The following is a 25,000-nucleotide window of genomic DNA, read 5'->3' as shown; positions in this document are numbered from 1 at the left end:
TTTTGGCAGGTGGATTCCTGAGGAAGAGCATCTCTGACTTCTCGCTGCTCAGCCATGGCCAGCAGCTTCGTGCAGCTCAGGTGTGCTGCTGGGTGGCACATACATAGAAAGGCACAGGATGTCAGGGATTGGAAGGGACTTCTGGAGATCAGGTTCAGCCTCTCTGGCACAGCAGGACCACATAATCTAGTGCAGATTGCACACGAATACATCCAGACAGGGCTTGAAAGTCTCCAGAGGAGGAGCCTCCACAACTTCTCTGGGGAGCCTGTCCCAGAGCTCTGTGACCTTTACAGAAAAAAAGTTCCTCCTCATGTTGAGGTGGAACTTCCTGTGCTGTGGTTTACATCTACTGCCCCTTGTGTCTCTTCTTCATCTCCTCATGGTGCTTGACCTCACCTCTGCACCCAGTGTGCTCTGCCTCTGCTGCACATCGCCCATCACCAATGTGAAGTCACACAGACCTCCTCTGAAGGGAGTCCCCTGCTTCCCCAGGAACCAGGGGACACAACACCACTGCTTCATGGTGCTTAAGGGTAGCTTGGATGCCCCATCCAACCCACCTCATCATTGTCCTCCTGCTTCAAAGGGCCCCTATGAAAGGGTTGGACAAGGGTGGCAACTCACACAGTGCTGCAGGGCACAAAGGGCTCCTGTTCACAAGGATCCTGCTGCTGTTTTAAGTTTGCATAGTGAATATAAGTTCCTAGAGTTTTGACAGTCCACAGGAACTGCTAATTATTGGACAACTGGAGCCCTAACAGTAAAACTGCACTGGTAGAGGAGTCTGAAGAAACACCACCATAACAGGACATAAGTGCAGAAAACAAAGCTTTAAAGAACACAAAGAAGGAATAGACTTACCTGCAGGAAACTGATTGCCATTAAAATTAGGCTGTAAGAGCTAATTCCACCAGTAAAAACTTCATTCAAGTCCCTCTGTAGGAGGAACTGCTTTAATACTAAAATCAAGTAAGGAAGCAAAGAATATTTCTGCAAAGCAAAATAAGTCTTATCAATGACCATGTCACCATTCCAAAACAAAGAGAAAGAAAACCAATCACAGCACAAGGAGATAACTCATTTCACACAAAAATGTTATTCAACAGTGTACTTTAAAGTACACTTCCTTTCCAAGGGGAGAACTAAAACCTTTTCATTCTAGAAGCAGATGAACAGGCTTCAGCTCTTTTTTGATCAGTTCACAAATTGATTTAATGGAATTCCCCCAACCAATATTTTTATATCCTTCTAAAAATGCCAATCTCATAGTCAAAACTTTCCATGTAAACAGTACTTCTACTGCAGAGCATAAGAGCAAACTTAAAATCAAGCATGCTTTAGACATTGTTTAGCAAGATAGAATAAGTAAGCATCTCTTACATTCCAAACAAGCAACACTTGAACAAGTGTTTTAGAAGCAAAGTTTAGTAGCTATCTGCAGATTTAGCTATGACTGCAGAAGCCATTCAGTGCACAGGTTTATCCACACCCCTAGCACTGGAAGGGAACACTGAATAGATACTAGTAGAAAATAAAGTCTAATGCTAATTAACCAGATACTTGTGACAACAAACTTCACCAATACGTTTTTTAAAGTCTTAAGGAACACCAAAGGAGGTTTGTTAAGTTCCTAGCACACCCTTGCTCAGTAATATAGCACATATTATAGGGCTGATACCTTCATGTATTCCTTGATAAATCGAGCTGCCTTCACACCAGTTTCTACATTAAAACTGATGTCGACTTTCACTTCTGTTTCCTGGTCAGTAAGTTTTATTATTGGTACCTGAAAGGATTAGAACAAGGTTTGATGAATCCCCAGAAACACAACCCTGGTGCAATTCTCCAGCTTAGGTACTTAACACACATGGATATTATTAAGTCCAAATGAATGCAACTATCAAGACAAGGAAGTGTTTGGGAAAGGTAACAAAGCTAACTGGGCTGACTTTTTAATTGAGGTCTTTAAAACCAGGCCTGTATGATCATGTTAACTTCTGCTCACTCATGTACTCTCCCACAGCTATTAGGTATCTACCTTCATAAGGGCAACACCTGTATTTCATAGAACAACTCAAAATGCCTCACTGATGTTAACTGGAGACATTCTATTCATAGCCTGCAAGTACTACAGCCATCTGACCAGCACTGCCCCAGTCACTTGCTGAACTGACAGAAACTTGCCTAGCAGGGAGAAAATTAAAACTGACTATTGGTTTAATCAAGCCAGACTGGTACATTGAAGATCAAAGGATCACAGGACATTAGGCATTGGAAGGGACCCAAGGAGATATTCAGGTCCAACCTCTGCCACAGCAGGAACATAATCTAGAGCAGGTTACACAGGAACGCATCCAGATGGGTCTTGAAAGTCTCCAGAGAAGGAGACTCCACAACTCCCTGGAGAGCCTGTTCCAGTGCTCTGGGGCACTTCCAGTAGAGAAGCTCCCCGTTGTGGTGAGCTGGAATCTCCTGTGCTGCTACTTACATCCATTGCTCCTTTCCTATCATAGGCAACAAGTGAGCAGAGCCTGTTCTCCCCTCCTGACCCCCAACCTTCAAATATTTACAGACATTTACTAAATCCCCTCTTAGTTCTCCAGACTAAGCAGTCCTCAGCCTCTCCTCATCAGGCAGTGCTCCAGTCCCCTCATCATGCTCATAGCCCTCTGCTGGACTCTCTCCACAGATCCCTAACACTCTTTAAATGGGGAGCCTCAAACTGAATGCTCACAAGGGTATTATAGGAGACAGTGTCAAAAGCCTTGCTAAGGTCAAGGTAGACTACATCCACTGGTCTCCCTGCATCTACCCATTCAATTACAGCAGCACAGAATGCTATTAGATTAGTCAAGCACAATTTCTCCCTGCTAAATCCATGCTGACAACTCCTGTTAACCTTCCTCTCATCCATGTGCCTAGAGATGACCTCCAGAATGAGCCACTCCAGCATCTTTGCAGGGGTGGTGGTGAAGCTGACTGGTCTGTAGTTTCCTGGAACCTTTTGGCCATTTTTGAACACTGGAGTGACACTGGCCTTCCTCCAGTCCTCAGGCTCCTCTCCTGTTTGCCACACTTAGCAAAAACTGGAGAGTGGCAGAGCGACAAGGTCAGCCCAGTACTCTCAACACTCTTGAGTGCATCTCATCAGGGGCCCATGGAATTGTGAATACTCAAGTTGTGTAACTGACCAGTGGAGACTCTTCACTCCTCCAGGCCCCTTAATCCAGAGTCTGGAGTTCACAGGGGCCAGTCTTAGGAGTAAAAACTGAAGCAGATTCAGTAGCTTTCCCTTTCTGCATCCTCAGTCCTCAGGGTGGACACCTCACTCAGCAGTGGGCCTACACTTTCACTATTGATGTATCTGAAGAAGTCCTTCTTGTTCTCTTTTACTTCCTTTGCCAATTTTAGTTCTAAGAGGGCTTTGGTCTTCCTTGTTGCCTTCCTACATGCCCTGACAACTCCTCTATAGTTCTCTAGAATCAAATGAAAGCCAGAATGACAAAGAGCAAAGCAGGTGTAGCCAACACTTCCTCTTCTATCAGCAATAAACTATTATAGAACTACTAATGAAGAAGTTATTAGCTGAACTTGCATTTTTAATCTGAAATGGGAAACAGGACATATGACACCATTTTACACCAAGAGCAGCAGGGATACAATAAGAAAGGCTAGTAAAACTGCTAAGCCTAGTGCCATAGTCCATCACTAGCTGGTATCACTGACTGGGCAAGTTCCATTCATTCTCAGGCGAGCCAAAGGCTATCAGAGCTACAGCTGTGTCCTGCTACTCCAACACAAGTTATAGGAATCTTCTGGACCTAAGAGTGACCCTACTTCAGAAACCACAAGAAACAGCAGCCTGCTAGTAGAAGTTTGAAATACTCTGCTTAAATCTCCTGGAGAAAATGCTCCTATTTTTAACATATTCAATGTGATGGATTAGGCTTACAAGACATGCAAGACACAATAAATGTCAGATTAACAAGCAAAATAAAGCTCTCACACAGCACGCTTTGGAAGGCAAAAGCAAAGCTTTGGAGCACTTCACTATGCCACCAGAACCAAAGCAACCTGAAAAATCAGGATTTCAAGCCAGGCAGCTCTAGTTACTGGCCCCTGGCTACAAAAAGTCCTCTCAAAAGGTAGCACTTTAATACAAACGTTTATTTTACTACAGATTTTGCAAATACTGACAACATAAGTATGGCCTCCCAGCAAACAGTGCAAATTATTATTGTCCATGTAAAAAACTATGTGCTATTGCTAAGCAAGCATGTCAGACTAAAACCTTGCAGAGAGCAAAATGCAGTGCTTAAGACAGCATGGTTTGCTTCAAGGAACACAAACACTATTTCCCACCAACATCTTAGGGGGTCTGAAAGACTTTCAGGGTAGCATTCAAAAGACTACTACTTACCGTAGCTTTATCAAGTACTTTAATGGAATAGGGCTCAGCCACATTGTGTTTCCTCAGTGCTTGCTCCAGCAGCTGTAAAGGGGGTCGTTCCCACTTCCCAAAAACAACTAGATCAATATCACTAGGCAAAGAGAATACAGCACAAGGCTCATTAGGTCTGAAGCAAAGACAGTAAAACTGGCATTCCAGATGCTAAGAATACTGCAGGATAGCCATTTTGCAACTTTAGTCTAGGTTCCTAGTAAGCTTGTGGCTATTGGATGGGTGCAGGCTGCTCAGGAGGAACAGGCAAGAAAGAGGGCAAGAAACATTGCCCTCTACATCAAGAAATGGATACAAGCTGATGGGTAAGAACCACAGCAAAGAGAACCTTGTGGTTGGTGTCTCGACCAACCTAAACAAGGGGAGCCTACTGACAAAGCCTCCTTACTCCAGCTACGGGAGGCTTTGCACACTCAGGCTCTTCCTGATGAGAGTCTTGAATCAGCCTGACACCTGCTGGAGAAGTGAAATGGTAAGCTGCAGGCAGTCCAGGAGACCCCTGCAATGCATCAAAGATAACTTCTAAGCCATGTAACAGGCAATCCTACCAGAGAGAATGCAATGCTTACTAAGGCAAGCAAACTAACAGGTGATATCAACACTGGAGGCAGCTTGGGCTGCAGTGACTGGTGGACTTCAGTCCTGAGGGATCAAGCAAGGAGCAAAGTTAGGACCCTGAATTAAACAAAGATTGAAAAAAAATGAGAAGTGAGACTGTGTGAATGACATGAGGTCTAACAAGGCCAAGTACAAGGTCCTGCATCTAGATCACAGCAACCCCTGCTATCATCAAGGCTGCGAGATAAAGGAGCTGAGAGCAGTCCTGCAGAGAACTTGAGGGCATAGGTACATGAAAAGCTGCACATGAACCAACAATGTGTACTTGCAACCCAGAAAGCAAATCACATCCTGGGCTTCCACAAAAGCATGGCCAGAAGACTGAGAGGTGATTCTGCCCCTCTGCTATAGTAAGACATCACCTGAAGTACCAAGTCCAGAACTGGTACATGGGAAAGACATGGACTTGTTGAAGCAAGTCAGTTCCTCTGGACACAAAAATTAGCAGGAGGACAGAACATCTCTCCAGTGAAGCAAGACAGAAGTGGGGCTGTTCAGCCTGGAGAAAGCTCTGGAGAGACCTTACAACAGCCTTTCAGTACTTAAAAAGGGCCTTCAGAAAAGATAGGAGGGATTTTTCACAAGGGCATGCAGCAGGAGGATAAGGGCTAATGGCTTGGAACTGAAAGACAGCAGGTTTAGGTTACATACAAGAACATTTTTACCGTGGGAGTGGTAAAAGACCAGAACAGGCTACCCAGAGATGTGGCAGCTGCCTCATCCCTGGAAACATTAAAGGTCAGGTTAGACGGGGCTCTGAGCAACCCAACCTAGTTAAAGATGTTGCTGATCACTGCAGGGCAGCTGGACTAAATTGCCTTGAAAAATCTCTTCAAACCCCAAACGCTTTATGACTCTTAATAAGCTTCCCTGCACAAGAGATGGTCTAAGTGTGCACTGCTATACAAATTAGCACTCTAGTTTCTTGCTTCCAGTTCTGATGAGTTGAGCAACTTGCCCTTTTGGATTTCTTCCTTCTTTCCAACTTCCACAGCCTGATTTCATTCCTCCTTTACCCACGTTGACAGGCATGCTAGTAGTCAAAACGTTTTATCAAGTGATTCATAGAAATGAACACTTCACTGATGTAAAGACAACAGTCTTTAAGACACAGCTACACAGGTTTTCCACATCCTTCTGTTGAACCATCACATGAAACACTTCAGACAGTTTGCTTTCAAAAAAGCAGAACACAATTGTGATGATGACTGACTTTGCAGCTCTGGGAGCTCTGTGACAAGTGACACCTCAGTAATTCACTGTATTCAGCAAAACACAATCTTTACACGGGAAATACTGAACATCTTTTCACTGTATCTTGAAAACAGAGTCAGAGATTAATGCCAAACACAAAAACGTGGAGGTGATTCACCAAAGGGTCAGTAAGTACCTAGTGGAGTACAACTGTGAGTCAAATACTTGTGTCAAACCAGTAAGATCAAAAGCTCTTCCCTTTGTCACTTGGGACATTAGGTGATGTTTGACAGGTTTACAGGTTTCTATCTAAATTCTCCCTTGAAATTTACCATTACTCTAAAAGACAGCAAAGCTTTTAGATAAAAATAAATTATTACTTACCTAGTTGGAAGATAAAGCCCTGTACTAAAGCTGCCAAATATCTGGACCTGAAAAAGAACCCACACCAGTGAAATACTTTTTTAGAATCATAGAATAGAATCATAGAAACAGCCAGGTTGAAAAAGACCTCCAAGATCATCCAGTCCAACCCAGCACCCAGCCCTGGCCAATCAACTAGACCATGGCACTAAGTGCCTCATCCATTCTCCTCTTCAACACCTCCAGGGACAGCAACTCCACCACCATCTCCCTGGGCAGCCCATTCCAATGCCAATCATAGAATCAGTCAGGGCTGGAAGGGACCACAAGGATCATCCAGTTCTACCCCCCCTGCCATGGCCAGGGGCACCCTACCCAAATCAGGCTGGTGCCAGAGCCTTATCCAGCCTGGCCTTAAATACCTCCAGGGATGGGGCCTTACCAACACCTTCCTGGGCAACCCATTCCAGGCTCTCACCACTCTCACAGGGAAGAACTTCCTCCTCACATCCAGCCTATACCTCCCCTGGTACAACTCAAGACTGTCTCCTCATTTCATTGCTGGTTGTCTGGGAGAAGAGACCAACTCTGTCTGGCTACAACCTCCCTTCAGGTAGTTGTAGACTTCCTTCCTTCTCTTTATTCCTCATAGGACAGCATTACTGAAACTGGATCAAAGGGAAACTTTTCTCCCCTCCAAATATTTAGGTTTAAAGAATGGCAAATGCATCTAAACAGGATCTCAGACAAACAACAGTACTCCAGGTTTTACAGTAAGGTCTACTATGAAATTATGGTAATGATTGTGTATGGAAAAGAAGGTGTGATGAAGAGATGTCCTCAGGCTGCAATTTTTGGTATGCTTCCAGCCTAGACAACTGAGACATCCTTCTCACTCCACTACAACAGAGCACAATTTATAAGTTCACTTCAAAGTGACCTACAAAAAGGTTGGGCAACATTGATCCATCTCACTGTTTGTATCTGTTCCCAAGAGCTAGTAAGGAAGGCCACAGGTAAGGACATAGCAGATGAGCTTTACAGTCTCTTTAGCTGAATACTGCACTACTATGGCCACAACACTCCCTCTTCTTCATGAAAGGCTTATGAAATCAGTGGTCTGATTTTGTAGTAGTAGCACAGAGCCCAAGTGCTATTAAAAGATACTACAGGGTCCTGTGACAGTGAGGACATCTAGGGTACAGGTTATCTTTTCCTCTATCCTCCCAGTAGCAGGCAGAGACACTGGAAGGAACAGGCAAATAGATTCCATTAACACATAGCTCTGTGGCTGGTGACAGCAGCAGAGTTTTGGGTTCTTTCACAGTGGGTTAGCCTCCACAGCACCAGGCACGCTGGCCTCAGCTGCCAGACAGATGAACAGCTCACATGACTGGAATCTGGTCATGGATGGCTATTACTATTTAGAAAAGACAGAGCAGGCAGGCAAAGCATGTGTAAGCAACTGGAACTACTGAACTTTGCTTACAGGGGATGAAGAACCTGTTGAAAGTTTACAGGTTAAGAACCAAGGAGCAGGCTAAAATGGGAGATTTTGTTGTGGGTGTTTACTATAGACCACCACACCAGGGGGGGAAAAAAAGGAATATGAAGCCTACTGGAGGTAGAGTCAAGATTACATGTCCTGGTGCTTATGGCTGACTTCAGTCACCCTGATACTTGCTGGAAAGGCCACACAGCTAGGACACACAATCCAGAAGGTTCCTGGTGGTAGATTGAAGATTACATGCCCCAGTGCTTATGGCTGACTCCAATCACTCTGGTATTTGCTGGAAAGGCCACACAGCAAGGACACACAATCCAGAAGGGTCCTGCAGTGTACTGATGATAACCCTCTGGCACAGGTGGTAGAAGAGGGAGAGGTGTGCTGCTGGACCTTGTATTAATAAACAAAGATGGATTGCTTGAAGACACAAAGGCAGTGACACGGTAGAGTTCAGCATGACACAAAGAATTAGGGAATTCAGTAGGATGGCAGCCCTAGACTTCAGGAGGGCTAACTTTGTCCCCTTCAAAGACCTATTTGGAGGAATCCTGTGGGCCAAAACTCTAGAAGGTGGAGAGTCCAGGAGAGGTGGGTCAATGGTAAAAGATAGTAGTTGTGGTGGGTTAGAGCGAATCCCTCCCCCAGTAAATTCACTGCAGCTCAGAATTTTGGAAAGTCAGAGAAAAAATGAAATTGTATTTTTGTACAGTTCAAAATATAATAGTTTAAGAATAAACTACTAGAGACATAGAATAACCTTAAGGAAGATGAGGAAGGGGTCAAGCAGCAGCAAAGCAGCAGCAGCCAAAACAGCAGCAGAAGCAGCAAGGGCAGGAACAAGCTGTGCTTCCAGACATAAAGCTCTTGATATTCCAATGGAATTATATAAACTTATCCATTGTTGCCAACATATGGCCTAGCCCTACAATGTTCACCTCTCCACACAGAGCTTCCACTTCTAAGTTTCTCTGTTCCAAATTTTTTATATGTCTGAACTAGAATTCTAGCTCAAACAGCACTTCCTCCAAGTTCCAGATAGGTGCACTCCTTTGAGTAAGAAAATCAAGTAGAGCAGGCAGGAGACCTGCACAGATGAGTCAAGACCTGCTGAGAAAAGTAACATGGAAGAAAGTTTACAGTATGTGTGAAAAAAGAACCATTCACTTGGAGGAATTACAGGAACATAGTCAGGGTATGTAGAGATGCAACAAGAAACAACAGAAATAAGAGAACAAGAAGGGCTTCTTCAAATACAACAGTGGCAAAAGGAAGAACAGGGAAAATGTGGGCCCACTGCTGAATGATGAGGGAGCCCTGGTAACTGAGAACACAGAGAAGGCAGTTGCTGAATGCCTTCTTTGCTTCAGTCTTTACTGCTAGGACCAGCCTCCAGGAATCCCAGGCTCTGGGAGGACTCTCCACTGGTCAGTGAGGACTGGGTTAGAGATCATTTGAGTAAGCCGATCATAAACCCACAGGTCTCAACAGGATGCACCCATGAGTGCTGAGAGAGCTGGCAGATGATCTTCCTCTACTACTCTCCACCTGTGAAAGATCAAGGGGAACAGAAGAGGTGCCCAAGGATTAGAGGAAAGCAAATGTCACTCCAGTTTTCAAGAAGGGTAAGAAGATGGACCCAAGAAGCCACAGAGCAGTCAGCTTCACTTCCATCTCTGGAAGGGTGATGGAAGAGTTCACTCTGGAGGTCACTTCTAAGCACATGGAGGAAAATCAGGTTCTCAGGAGCAGCCAACATGGCTTTAGCAAAGGGAAGGTCTATGTGACTAACCTAGTAGCCTTCTACAACGATGTGACTGAATGGGTAGATACAGGGAAAATAGTGAATTTTGTCTACCTTCACTCTAGCAAGGGTTTTGACACTGTCATCCCTAACATTCTGGCAGGAAAGCTCAGGAAATGTGACTGTGAGGACTGGATAATGAAATGGATTGAGAATTGGTTAAACAGAGCCCAGAGGGTTGTGATCAATGGCAGAGTCCAGCTGGAGGCCTGCGGCTAATGGTGTTTCCCAAGGGTCGGTCCTGGGTCCAGTCTGGTTCAACACATTCATCAATGACTTAGACAAAATGTGGTTATGTATCCTCAAACTGGCTGCTATCACAAAACTGGGAGGAGCAGCTAACACAGCATAGGGCTGTGCTGCCATTCAGTGAGATCTGAACAGACTGAACTGCTGGACAAACACAGACATAATGAGGTTCAACAAGGAGTCAAGTCCTGCATCTGAGGAGAAATAACACCATGCAGGTTAGGGGTCAACTTGGTGAAGAGCAGCTCCACAGAGAAGGAACTTGGAGGCCTGGTTGATAAGTTATCCGTGGGACAATAATGCACCCTGGTGGCCAAGAAGGTCAAAAAGATACTGAGGTGCATTAAAAGTGTGTCCAGCAGGTCGAGTGAGACCACATCTGGAACACTGTGTACAGTTCTGTGCTCTCTAGTTCAAGAGGGACAAGGAACTAGAGGAGAGAGTTCAACAGAGGGCTAAAAGGATGGCTAAGAGGGCTGAGATTTCACCTCAACTTGTGGAGGAACTTCTTCACAGTGAGGGTGACAAAGCACTGAAACAGGCTGCCCAGAGAAGTTGGAGTTTCCTTCTCTGAAGACTTTCAAAACCCGTCTGGGTGCATTCATGTGCAGGTTACCTGAGGTGATCCTGCTTTGCCAGGTGTACTGGACTGGGTCTGGAGGTCACTTCCAACCTCTAGCAATTCTGATTAAGAGACTGGAGCATCTCTCTTGAAAGACTGAGAGAGCTGGGGCTGTTTAGTCTAGAGAAGAGACAGCTGAGAGGAGACCTTAGCAATGTCTACAACTATCTGAATGGTGGCTGTCAGGAGGATGGAACCAGTCTCTTTTCAGTCCAGTGACCAGACAAGGATGTAAACTCAAAGGAAATTCCATCTCAGCATCAGAAAAAACTGTTTTACTATGAGGGTGATGGAGCACTGGAACATGGTACCCAGACAGCTTGTGGAGTCTCCTTCTCTAGAGACCTTCAAAACCTGCCTGAATGCATTCCTGTGTGACCTGCCCTAAGTGGTCCTGCTTTGCAGCAGGGTTAGACTTCATCTCTGGAAGTGCCTCCCAACCTGTAGCATTCTGATTCCATTTAGAAACACAACTTTGCTTGCGAGATCTCAGGAAATCAAGTCAAACTGTCCCACTGAAGTCACACAAAATTTATTTCCTGAAATGGTATTTGTGAGGAGTACAAAAGAATAATGGGTTTTTAAACTGTTCTTTTGTCAAATATTTCTATTCACACATGTCCATAGAGGCAAGGCTCCTTGCAGAAATGGATACATAACTAGGCAAGTTTTACTTTCATATTCAACCATGAAGTCAGACAATCAATGTGATAAGCTTTTGCTTCAAGAAACGTACTTAAAAGTGGCCAGTTCACATCCCCAGTTCTCCAAATGAGGAACTTATCAGGAGCCTCCATTAACCTGAAAACTAGCTTAAGTTTCCTCCACTTTCTAAAGTAAACTGTGAAGTACTGCACAGGGCCGTTGACCTAACATCACAGCTGAAGTCTTATCTATTCCTTTCTAAAGCACAGAAAGAAAACAAAGTTAAGTGAACTGAGCTCTATGATTTACCAAGGAAGCAAACCAACACTTAAAATTACACTCACATCAGCTGTAGGCCAAAGATCTTTGATGACCGTTTCTATTCTTTTTACCACTTCTCTTCTCATAGCTGCTTCTTCAGGACAAGGGGACATGAAGTCATAGAAGTCAATTATTTCTTCATGTAGGCTAAAAGAGAAAGCAGCATCAGTTACAATGACAGCTTAACTATCATAGTCAATTTCAACACAAGGCAGCTTCATTTACTATCATTTCATTGGAAGTAGCAGTCATAGAATCACAGAATCAACCAGGTTGGAAGAGACCTCTAAGATCATCCAGTCCAACCTAGCACCCAAGGCTCAGCAAACAGGCTTTCAAGATGGTAAACTGAAGGATTTTGATCTGAGATTTAGGACACATATTCCTACTTTATTTTCATGCCAGGACCTTATAGCAATTTCAGGTTCAAAAACTCAACATGTCAGCCCTCAACACGTTACCTAAATGAAGATGCCAAAAGACAAAGGACACAAGCAAGTATGTACAAACTTTCTTACTGGCTCAACAACGAAGGGCATACTCAGTTCATGGTTCCTGAAGATTATTTCCTTTAAAGCCCAAAAGAGTTCTAAAAACTATAGTGATCTGGACCTGAAGCAGCACAAGGAGAGCTAAAACGTTCAAGCTAGCTTACTCTTCCAGAGGTCTTTTTCTTCCATGCATGTGGAACTTTACACAGACTTGGAAGCAGACCACTGCTATTAATGCTTTTGTAGAGGGCAATAAAAGAGATATTTGAATATTCCTTGATGTGAAAACATCCACTTTGACAAATAAGGATTACTTTGACCACTCAAGCCCTTTACAAGCCATTCATTCACATAAGAATTGATCTTTCACCTGAACTACAAAGTGAGAAGCCTTAAAGTGGTAGAAGGGAGGTTGTAGCCAGGTGGGGCTGGTCTCCCAGGCAACCAGCAACAGAAGAAGGGGACACTGTCTCAAGTTGTGGCAGGGGAGGTCTAGGCTGGATTTTAGGAGGAAGTTGTTGCCAGAGAGAGTGACTGGCATTGGAATGGGCTGCCCAGGGAGGTGGTGGAACATATGATTTAAATCAATAGTTTATTCTGAGACAAACTTTTTTCCAGTATGGTCCAGATTAGGACATCTGCAAAAGCAGAAAAACAGAAGTGTGACCAAGGAGACAAACTTGCAATTCTTCTCTTCCCACCCACACACACAATACCCACCAGGGTACATTCAGGCAATAGTTCTCTATACAACATTCTGGGCATACAGCTGAACAAATCCCCTACAAAAATAGTGCTACACTCAGACTCTACTGCCACACCAAATCAGTCCCATTACTATAATTCAGACAGCAATTATCTTTGTCACTGTAATTGTATAGAAGGCAGCAAACTCAAAGACTGGCAGAATAAAATCTCAACTATATGGAATTTATGAGTCAGAGCTGTGAAATGGTTCATAGGTAGGTAACTTAAATGTTAAACTGCAATATGAATCAAGCTTGCTTTGCAAGTTAGAGAAAGGAAGGAAAAGTATTTCTGTTCTCATTCACAGAATAAAGAGATTTAGAAAATATATTCTAGCTTTGCCACAAGTGATTGTGCTGTTCTTATTTCCTCTTCAAACCTTCTCCTTGCCCCACACTTTTGCATGTCAGAGCCCACCCTAATTTTAGATGGCATCTCCTCCCAACTGAACTTTACCTCTTATGACCACTTTGACAGTTCACACACTCAAGAAACCAGGCTTGATGGACTGATTTGCACTGCAGATTTGCAGACTTAAGCAACAGAATTTGCTTGCTGTTTGCAAAGAAAAGAGTAACCAAGAACTAGTCTATTTTTGCAAATCCAATAAAACTCAACCAACTACCTTATGAATGGTTGGATGTACTTGAAAAAGCTGTATTACAAAAATCCAGAAAAGAAACTGACACCTCTCCAAGTTAATACACGGCAAAATACATCTGCTACTTATGCTTCTGAACAGCTGTACATTACTCATGACTTAGGCTGCACCTAAGTCATCAACAAACACCATCAATAAAACATCACATCAGTGTTTTGCTGCCTCAGTGAGGGTGCATACCATATGGTAAACTTCAGAAGTGAAACAGCAAGCTCACTATGCCAGTAAATAGAACCCCTGAAGACTGAAATTCCTTTCTTAATACTATCCTTTTCCAAATGCCCAAAGACAGCAAGCCCTATGAGGAGAGGCTGAGGGAGCTGGGGGTGTGCAGCCTGGACAAGAGGAGGCTCAGGGTAGACCTCATTGCTGTTTACAACGACCTGAAGGGAGGCTGTAGCCAGGTGGGGTTGGTCTCTTCTGCCAGGTAACCAGCAACAGGACAAGGGGACACAGTCTCAAGTTGTGCTGGGGGAGGTACAGGCTGGATGTTAGGAGGAAGTTGTTGGCAGAGAGAGTGATTGGCATTGGAATGAGCTGCCCAGGGAAGTGGTGGAGTCACCATCCCTGGAGGTGTTCAAGAAAAGCCTGGATGAGGCACTTAGTGCCATAGTCTGGTTGACTGGCCAGGGCTGGGTGATAGGTTGAACTGGATGATCTTGGAGGTCTCTTCCAACCTGGCTGATTCTATGAGCAAGTATGTCATGCCCATCAGGGATGCCATGCCCAGTGCTGAGCCCATAGGGACACTCTTCAGACTCTCACATCCAGGAAGGGCTGCTGGAATGGTGTCCTGGTAAGATGAGCCTTCATCCCTCACCTAACACTCCATTTACGGGCCCTATTGCAGCAGCATGTGGGATAACACTTCATTCTATTCACATCCCACACAAGTCAAAAGAGTTGTAACAACAGAAAGACATTAGCAATGAGAGACTAATGATTGCCATGTAGATGACACAGGCATTATACCAGGTGAACCACTGAAACATTTAAGAGAAAGAACACCTGACTATTTCAAGCAGCAGAGACTAATTGAAAATGCATCCATCAAAGCACTGCTAGCAGCAAAACCTGCACATCCAAAGTCAGATTGCCTGCGAGGCAAGAGAAGCTAGGGAAGCCTTTTCCATATTTAAATTTTGCTGCAGGTCATGAGAGGAAGCTTCATCATTTTGGAAAAGGAATAAGGTGTTTCACAAACTATTAAAAGGTATACTGGTTGTTTAACAACAGTGTGCATCACTAATCAGATTTTCAGGGGGTAGGAGCTTCTACCACCTTGTCACAAAAGATGTCTTCGGAAGACCTGAAGTCATGCACAAAGCAGGAAAAGAGGATTGGAAGATTAGGGATATCAGAAAAGGATTACAAAGAATAACCTAACAAGATGCAAACCTATGCTTGAGGTAAGAAACTAGCTCAGGAGCTGAAAACCCTGCTTCTGTTAAGTGAATTAAGTGATCAGAAGAGAGAAATTGAAGCGATCACAGTGTGTGACAAGCAGAGAAGCTAGTATTTTTAATCAATACTTTTAATCCCTCAGTTTCCCTGATCCCTGACTATGCAGGGAGCATTTGTCCCAAGTCTGTTCCTGGCAATTTGGTATTCTCCCAAAGCAGTACTCACTTCATATTGTGCTCCTATCAGAGGAACACTGAGCAGCAAGAGCAAGCCTTTTCACACAAAGAACTTTCTTAAGCAGAAAGCAAGAAGCTGGTACTCTTAGTTTCCATATTAAAGGAAGATCACTACTGAAGCCCAACAGTGCCCTCAACATTCTCACACGTGAACTGGCAAGAGATGAAATAGAGAAGCAGGGAAGGCTGAGGCTGCCAGGTTATCTAGAATAAGCCAGCTCAAGAACTGCAGATGGACATTAAAATACAGACTGCACAACAAAGCAATGAGCAGAATATGAGATAAATAAGCACAAGAGGCATACAAGAAAACTCTATTTTGACCAAGATTCAATGAGGTGCTCTGCACCAGCTCTCAACACTGAAAATCAAGATCTTGAAATAAGAATGCTGTTCTAAAGATCTGTTCCATACTTTGTAGCCAAAGAGAACACCAAGTCCCACATTAGCGATCAGCAAACAAAGTACAAGATAGAACAAGATAGCCTAAGATGTAAGAACACAGTGACAGCATCACACAGCTTCTTCAGCCAGGCCCCACAGATAAATCAGAACTGCAAAGCATACAGAGGTGATAAGTACCCAGAGGCAGGAAACAGCTTCAGTGGAAGGTATAACTACACACAGGAGAAAAACCAGGTAACTGTCAGGTGATTCAGTTTTTTTCTTCCCTCTTTCAAACCAGTTGTAAAGAGTACTAATGAACTGCTGCCCTAACGCTTAGACCTGTGACTGGCTGCAACTACAACCCTAGTGACAGCCTTGGAACAATGGCAAAAATAGACCTTTGCATCATGCATGGCTTAATTGAGAAATGCCTTGCCTCAGAACACAGATGATTCCAGAAGCTCATACCAGCTCAAGCTGCAATGGAGCAAACTCATACATAAACTTCACAGCAACCTCAACAATGCAGTGCCTGCAGCCCAGGCAGTGCAAGGTCATTCAAATCTGAGACACTCTTCCAGGAAACATCACTACAAGCCCACACTGGTACGTTCCTCTCCCAGTACTTGGTACTGGCCTCTAACAGACTCTCCTCATACAGCTGTTTAGGTTCTTATTGTAAACTCTCTCTACTGCCAAAGCCTAACAACAGTGAAAAGCAACAACATTGATGCCAGGATTAAACTGCTCCAAACGGTGTCCCATTCTCTTTTACACAGATGTGAGCACCTGTCATACAAAGCCTTCTCACACTTTGATACTGCAGCTCAGCCTTCCTGATACTGCTTTCATTCCATCACTGTCTGTGCATCCAGTTTGCAGGGAAACTTCAAGCTTTGCCTCGTCACCTTCATCAACCACAAAACCAGGAGTTCCTGTTTCTTTGACAAGAATAATCCAGCAGCTACCCTTGAACTCTGCTGCATACTGACCTTCAAGCATGAAAGCATCTGTTCAACCACACCTGATGTTCACATGCCTCTAGAAATTTACTATGCCTAACAGAAAACTACTCACATCCTACCTTCAGCAGGGCAAGGGAGGTGATTCTCTTTGGTTAATCTGCTCTCACCAGATCCCATCTGGAGTCCTGTGTGCAGTTCTGGAGACCCCAACACAAGGAGGACATGGAACTGTCAGAGCAAGGCCAAAGGAGACCACAAAGATGCTCAGAAGGCTGCAGCAGCTCTATCAGGACAGGCTACAAGAGTCAAAGCTCTGCAGCCTGGAGAAGAGAAGGCTTCAAGGAGACCTTATAGAGGCCTTCCAGTATCTGAAGGTAGCCTACAGGAAGGCTGGGCAGGGACTATTGACAAGGTCTTGTAATGACAGGACAAGGGGTAATGGGTTTAAGGTGGAAGAGGGAAGATTCAAACTGGATGTTAGGAAAAGGTTCTTTCCAGTGAGGATAGTGAGACACTGGCACAGGTTGCCCAGGGAGGTTGTGGCTGCTCCCTCCCTGGAGGTGTTCAAGGCCAGGTTGGATGAGGCCTTGAGCAACCTGTGCTGGTGGGAGGTGTCCCTGCCTATGGTGGGGGGCTAGAACTGGATGATCCTTGAGGTCCCTTCCAACCTAAACCATTCTATGATTCCTCCTTCCATCTACTGCCAAGCTCTGCCCTGGTCCCACAGCCAGACAAAACAAGGCAAGTATGTGTTGCCAGCACTGCCTGCATTTTACATTCAGATCTTCAAGTATTCATCTACCATTGCAGATAGAGACACTAAGGATTTAACAGTGGTGTGGATGAAGCATAGTCCACTGTGATGAGTCTTTATTGGAAGGTGTTAGAGTAAGATAGCACTGTTAAATATACAGAGGAGAATACCTTAAAGCTCTTACCACTGCTTATACACCCCAGTACAGACAGCAAAAGCTTCACAGAGTTTCCAGTCAGCATTTTTCAGCTTAAAGTACAAGAAAAAAATCGACAAGAGGTTGACACCATGGCATCCCTACACATTAATTCACACTGTCCAGCTCTGACAGCAGCATAAGAAGCAAAGTTTGATGAACATGGAACTAGAGCTGTGGAAGGTCCTGAATGCAGTGCAATTTTAACAGCACATAGCACAAAACCCATTAAACTTATCTTGGTCACCAAAGTTCATCAGTGTATCATAAAAGCAAAAAACAAGCACTAAGACTAGAATTAGAAACCCACATACAGGTTAAGAAACAAACAAAGCCTAATACACTTACTATACAGCACTGCCACATCTGAGCAGCCACAAAAATTCATCTCTGGACATCACTTTAGGTATACAGTATCCTTCAGCTGCAAGCTGGTGAACACTGGAGCTAATTATCTGGGGATGCATCCTCATAAGCTTACCTTGCTTATGAGAACTCCACCCAGGTCTCTGCTGTGGTCACCAGACAATGCTAGCCTGAATCCTCCTTCAGTTTAAGCAAAGACTGAGGTCTTCATACTCTTGTGCTCTGTGACAGAACTTGTGTTACAATCAAGAGAGGGGTAAGGACAACAGGTGTGGAGGGCACTACATTCATGAAGTTATCAGATGCTTTCTAACACTAATTAGTCCAGGCAGAGTACCATTCCAATGTGCCACAGCACTTACAGCCACAGTAATCCTCAACAAGTTGTTTCCACACAGCGCTGTAATACAGTGTAGATATACCAGGCACTGCAGCATCAATTTCACTCAACACTGACAATTAATCTGAAGCACTTAGTTGAAACAAAGTTTACTTTGTTAAATTCATATCAAGAAGTGGGATAATTAAATCAAATATTATTTTATACTATAAGTTACTAGGTACATCTTAAATCAAGTGCCCTATTAGCTGTGTACCCAAGCAGTGCAAATTTAGTAGCAGACTCCTTAGTATAAGGTCCAGAATAGTTTGGTTGCATAGTCTGAAATAAAATTCCAACAATTTTAAACCCTAAATGCTTAAATTAGATGTATTTAATTACTGACTTTATTGCAACAGAACATACTGCTTTTATGTACAAACAAGGCAGACCCTGAGATAATCAGATGTAGTTTAAAGCCACTGAAGAGGATAGCTTACATTAGCAAGAAGCCACATGTAGTTCTGAACATCAGTCACAGCAGTTCAAGCTAACCTTAAAGGACATTTTAATCACACCTGAACCCAAATCATTTTGCCATCTGTGCTCCTAACCTAAACTCAGACATTGAAGAACGTACATCATTGTTATTTCAATCATTGCTTAAGTACTGGAACAAATATAGCTTAATTCTCCCTCCTTAGCTCTTAAAAATCTGGAAAAAAAGGTAACACAAGTCAATCTAGGGCATCTTAAAGCTATGAAATCTAATTAAACATGGCTATTCACAGTCATGTTTTATGATAGAGATAATTTCCTTTACAAGAAAAGACTGGCATGCTGCTGTCAGAAGAAGGTAGAAGCAATAGGTATGAGTACACCAGAGAAAAATGAATTCTGTACATAAACCAGCATGAAACATAACTATTACCACATCAGAGAATCAGAGCATGTCAGGGGCTGGAAGGGACCACAAAAGCTCATCCATTCCAACACCCCTGCCAGAGCAGCACTGCCTAGAACAGATCACACAAGAACACATTCAGGCAGGTTTTGACTATCTCCAGAGAGGGAGACTCCACAACCCCCCTGGGCAGCCTATTCCAGGGTTCTGTCACCCTCACTGGGAAAAAAAATCTCATGTTTAAATGAAGCATCTTCTGCTTCAGCTTCTACCCATTGCCCTTTGTCCTGTCATCGGGCATCACCCAGCAGAGCCTGGCTCCAGCCTCCTGGCACTCACCTTTACATAGTTAAAAACTTTGATGAGGTCACCTCTCAGTCTCCTCTTCTCCAAGCCAAAGAGCCCCAGCTCCCACAGGCTCTCCTTGTAAGAGAGCTGTTCCATTCCCTTCAGCATCTTTGTGGCTCTGTGCTGGACTCTCTCAAGCACTTCTATGTCCCTCTCGAACTGGGGGGCCCAGAACTGGACACAGTACTCCAGATGTGGCCTCACCAGGGCAGAGTACAGGGGCAGGAGAACCTCTCTCGACCTACTAACCACAGCCCTTCTAATCCACCCCTGAATGGCATTGGCCCTTATAAAGGGTTAAGCCTCCTGGGGGGGTGGCCTTGACCCTGCCCCCCAGGGTCCTCCTGACTCCTCCAAGGGGGGGGGCTCTGAACCTTGCCCCAGGTGTAGTGGTTCACCCACTCCCTGTCTAGCCCCCTGTAACAACAGAGGAACTGCCTCTTTCTCTCTCTCCTGCCCTGCCTGCCAGCACCACCCTTTTGTTCCTGCTGCTCTTTCTTTTCCCACACGGCCATCCTTCCACGGGGTGGCCAAACCCTCAATCTGCTTGTATATATACATATATATATATTTGTATCTTTTTTTTCCCCTTCCCTATAGCTCTTTGTATCTCTCCCACCTCAAATACCTTTTATTTATTGTTAAAGTTTTATCTTTTACCTTCTAAATCAAAGTGAGACTATTTATTTGGTGTGCTTTACCTTTTTCTCTCTTCATCTAATTCCTTCCTTTTCCAAAAGCAGGGGGGAAGAGGGGAAGGCATCCTGTAATTGTGTTGGTTCTATTAGCTATATTTGAGTCTCTGGGAAATTTAAACTAGAACCAAGACAGCCCTCCTGGTCACAAGAGCACATTGCTGGCTCATGGTCAACCTCCCAACAACTAGGACCCCCAGATGCTTTTCCCCTTTGCTGCCTTCCAACAGATCAGTCCCCAACCTATACTGCTCCCTGGGGTTGTTCTTTCCCAGGTGCCAGACTCTACACTTGCCCTTGTTGAATTTCATTCCATTTCTCCCTGCCCACCCCTCCAGCCTGTCCCAGTCTGGCTGAGTGGCAGCTGGCATGGCAGCCACTCCACTCAGTTTGGTGCCATCAGCAAACTTGCTGACAGTGCACTCTGTGCCCTCAACATAAATTTCTCCTCATGTTGAAGTGAAAACCTCCCATGTTCCAGATTGAACCTGTTGCTCCTTCTCCTATCACTGGGTATCACTGAAGAGCAACCACCACCTTCATCTTGACACCCACTCCTCAGATACTTCTAGATGGTAGTAAGATCCAATCTCAGCCTTCTCTCTCCTCAAGACTAAACAGATCCAGTTCTCTCAGCCTTTCCTCATAGGAGAGATGTTCAAGACCTCCAGTCATCCCTGTAGCTCTGCATTGGACTCTCTCCCATAGATCACAGAAAGGCTTAGGTGGGAAGGAACCTCAAAGATCATCCAGTTCCAATCCCCTGCCATAGGCAGGGACACCTCCCACTAGAACAGGTCACTTGAGGCCTATCTAACCTAATCTTGAACATCTCTGCCTCTAAATGGAGAGCCCAAACCTGGACACAGTATTCCAGGTTTGGTCTTGGCAGGGCAGCATAAAGCATTTCTAAATATCACCACACCTACCACCATAAAGACACTGCATATGAGCCCCCTATAAAAGTGACAACTTGCACTGCTACAGACCACCTCCAGCTCTGAATGAGAAAGTGGAAGGAGCACAGCACTATTTCAAAGCGTGCATGCATTTCGTGAGAATGTACTACAGTAGCCTGGGAGAGGGCAGAGAGTATTCCTCTCAGTCTACTAACAAAAGACAATCCTGTACTACTGTGAGATACTGTGTGTCACTTGGAAATTGTAGTGTGCTGTAGGAAAAGGCTTTGCAGAGAACAATATTCACGTCAGAGCAAGATGTAACACTCATGCATAACATAAGAGCATCTATAATCGAAATCTTTCTTCCTTTACCTATAACCAAAGCAGACTACAACTGAAAATGGTAAGGACTGCACTTTTTGACCGTTGTGTACACCAGTTCAACACCTCTGAACACACTGTCAACTGACCATCAGTTATGAACACGATGCTTCAGGACTGGGCTGACAGTTCCAAGTAACTCTGTGCAGCAAGTCAGGAAGGTAAAGAATCCAGGAGAAACTTCTGTAGGCTCCTGTTCCCACCCATTTTTTCCTGTGCATCTTCATTTGGACAGCCAAATAATACAACAGGCTGGCTTCAGGAACATTAAGTTAAACTCACCAGTAGCCAAGAACTACTGCAGAAGATGACAGACATTTAGAATCACTCCATCAGTGTCAATGTTTTTGTTATTTCAACCACAGAAGCACTTCACAGAAGAATTTCTAACATCAAACAGAAAATTGCTTTAAAATGCACACCTCTCCATGATTTACCTTGGGTAACAGAACTCAACAGTTTAAGGCAGAAATCACTTCCCTCATTTAAGTCTGTGGTTTCAACTCCCATGCTCTCCTTCCACACTAGTTTCCTACTGTTCTAAGGAAAGATGGGATCGTGCACATGCTGCACTTAGTGTCCCTCTCCCATAATCCAGTCTTACTGTACTAGAACAATATCAGGAAACACTTTCCACTTTCAAAGATATTTAGCAAAGAGCTTCTCCTTAACATATCAGCAAAAGAACAACAGATACTACAGAACTAAAGGTGCCATCGATGCGTGAACTAAACCATTGTCTAATGTACAGATTCTCTGCACATTCATACTTGAAAAGTATAAATTAAAGGAAAACCAACAGAAAGCAGAAGGGGAGAAAATAAAGGACAAGTGATTGGCACCTAACAGCTAGACAACAGAACCTGCAGCGCCTAGATTTGATTCCCAGATTTGCCATAGACCTGCTAGGTCATCTCAAGCAACTCCCTCATTCACTTGTCTGGAGATCTACCTCAGTGAGTCAAACCTGTCCTGGAGAAATTCACACATTAATTTAGTGTTGTCCTGTACCTCTAGATAGATAAGCTCAAGAAACTCAGACTACCCTGGAGATACTATTGAAATTTTAGACAATCTTATCAGTACAAGAGTCTAAGCTGCTAGCATATGCCACCTCTGAAACATTTAAATCTCAGCTTCCTATAAGCAGTTCTCATTTTCAATGTTACTTTAAAATTAAAAAGCAGTAGCCTTGTTCTCCCCAGGAGGACTATGGCTTGCAGAAACAGAACATTTAAAACCTCTTTCAATACTTCCAAACAACTGTAACATACTCAGTGCTTGACTCTATCAAACCAAAACAGAAAACGAAGACACTATCAGTAAGTTAAATCTCACTTCAAGCTCTCCAGCTCTGAAAGTGTACCCTATTATCTATTTCTCTATACAAATATGCAGTGTCTTTACTCCATGGACATCCAAGGATCTTGGATTTTAGGAATTCCAAAGAATTATTTTTCTAATTACATGAGAAATCTGCTATGGTCAGTCAGTGCAGCTAGCACTTACTCCACGAATAAAATAACCTTAACACCGAAAGCAACATTTCCCCTTGTGAAATGTGACACCTGAAACACAGAAATTCCACGGAGCATCCCAGAGGTGATCTGCTCAAGTTTAGCTCCTTCCATATGCTACCAAGCCTTGCTAACTATTTCTAGGGAAGAGTTACGGTCAGCTGGCTCTTTAACATAGAAACGTCCTCTTTAGGAAGTCGAGATTTCTGCTGGGATATTGGCTGCCTCAATCTATTAAAGAGTTGTAACAACTCCGTCAAAAATGTTAAGATCACATTGCCTTTCTCACCTCCTACTTCAACTGATGCTCTCAACACTCCTCAAAGTAACCAGTCTGCTACAGCCTAAGCAACAGCACTTAAAAACTAGTGCAAGGGTTTCCTTTCAACTCTTTCGAACTGAAGTGATCCCTAGGAGCTTTGACAAGTACCTCTCATCCCTGTTCTCTTTAACCACTGCAGGTGCCGTTTGATAACTTCACCTGTCAACCTACAGGCCTAAGCCCCTACCACCTATGGGTTTCCAGGTCCTGCCTGCACGACCGCTTTGGCCAGGTTCCATCCACCCGGCACAGATCAAGGTGATTTACAGAACACTGGTTTGGTCCACCCCACCCCGTGATCAACCTCACTGCCGCTGCAAGCTCCAGAGCAGTGTGTGTGGCCCCAAATCACCCGACCCCGCGCCCGGAGGGGCCGCAGGAGAAGCTGCCGATGTGCCCCTTTCCTCTCGGGCTGCAGCAGCGCCCGGTGCCCGGCTGCTCACCCCTGCACGCCGGGGCTGTATTTCCTGGTCTTCCAGGGTGTGCCGGGGCTCTGCAGTGCTGGCTGAGGCGGCTGCCGCTGCTGGTGCGGGGAGCTGTTGATGGCGACACCTCGACTACCGGACAGCAAGTAATTCATCCCATAGGTGCTGGCTTTATTTTCTCGTTTCCTACGTCCCGGGTGGTACTGATGCTGCTGGGGAGACGCCGGCGGCGGCGGGTGAGGGCTGCGCGTCAGGTGCGGGGGCTGGTGGTGCCCGTTCACACCGTTCACTTTGTTCTCGTGGAAGTTGAAGAACTCCCCGGGTCCGGCCCCGCTGCCCAGTAGCCCGGGAGGAGCCACCGCCGCCGCCCGGGGGCCACAGGAGGAAGAGGAGGAGCCGCCGCCTCCGCCGCCGCTGCACGATCCCGAGGAGGAGAAGCCGGGGCTCTCGGTGCCGGACTCCACCGACGAACAAGAGGACGAGGAAGACACGGAAGGCGACTTCTGCAGCCGCCGCCCTCCCTCGCCGCCGCTTATGGCCGCAGAGCCGGCGGTGGCAGCAGGAACGAGTCCGTTCAGCAAGGCCGGAGGCGAAGGCGAAGGTGAAGGCGGCGAGGAAGAGCAGCAGGCGCTGCCGCCGGGTGCCCCGAGCCGCACGCAGCTGTGGTCGCAGGGCGGGGACGCGGCGACGGCAGAGTCCAGCGCCGGGGAGTTAAGGCAGAGGTAGTGCGAAAAGCTGGCACCGCCCCGGCCCCCCACGCCCTGCGAGGTCTCCCAGATCTGCATCCACAGCGCATTCGCGGGGCCTTTCTGCTCGGGCTGGATCCAGGCCACGCGGGGATCCATCCACGCCCGCCCACCTCCGACCCTCACGGCCCGGCCAGAGCGCCGCGCCGACGACCGCTTACCGCCCGCCGCGCACTCCCTCGCCTCGGAGCGCCGGGCCCGGCAGCGGTGCTAGACACGGACCGGGAGCAGCGGCATGTGTCGAGCGGAGGAGGAAAGGAGGGCGGCCGGAGGCCGGGAAGAGAGCCGGCCGAGGCGCGGCGAAGCGAGGCGAGCGCAGCTCGGCAGGAGCAGCGGCGGCGCAAACTGTACCCGGCCCGGCACCGCTCGAAGCGCTCCCCTCGCCGCTCCAATGTGGCGTCCCCCTCGCCTGGGCCAGAGCCGGCAGTGCGCATGCCCCGCGGAGTTTA

The 25,000-nt window shown here is 45.5% G+C and overlaps 1 protein-coding gene across 4 annotated transcripts in view; it reads right to left on the bottom strand.

Annotated features, from left to right (window-relative positions):
* The window catches only part of TENT4A (terminal nucleotidyltransferase 4A), a 57,911-nt gene extending 32,953 nt beyond the window's left edge, over window positions 1-24,958 (bottom strand). For all 4 annotated transcript variants that reach the window (XM_064161225.1, XM_064161226.1, XM_064161227.1 and 1 more), the window contains exons 1-6: window positions 23,824-24,958; window positions 11,809-11,932; window positions 6,662-6,708; window positions 4,424-4,544; window positions 1,682-1,789; window positions 865-993 (exon numbers count right to left, since the gene is read on the bottom strand). In XM_064161225.1, coding sequence (XP_064017295.1) covers window positions 865-993; window positions 1,682-1,789; window positions 4,424-4,544; window positions 6,662-6,708; window positions 11,809-11,932; window positions 23,824-24,650 — 1,356 coding nt within the window. In that variant the 5' untranslated portion in view covers window positions 24,651-24,958. The remainder of the gene's footprint in view (window positions 1-864; window positions 994-1,681; window positions 1,790-4,423; window positions 4,545-6,661; window positions 6,709-11,808; window positions 11,933-23,823) is intronic.
* Window positions 24,959-25,000: the final 42 nt, after the last annotated feature.

The sequence above is a fragment of the Pogoniulus pusillus genome, chromosome 21 (genome assembly GCF_015220805.1).
Source record: "Pogoniulus pusillus isolate bPogPus1 chromosome 21, bPogPus1.pri, whole genome shotgun sequence".
In the NCBI taxonomy this organism is placed as follows: Eukaryota; Metazoa; Chordata; class Aves; order Piciformes; family Lybiidae; genus Pogoniulus; species Pogoniulus pusillus.
Note: the sequence above shows the minus strand (reverse complement) of the source record. Positions and strands in the feature narration are given on the sequence as shown.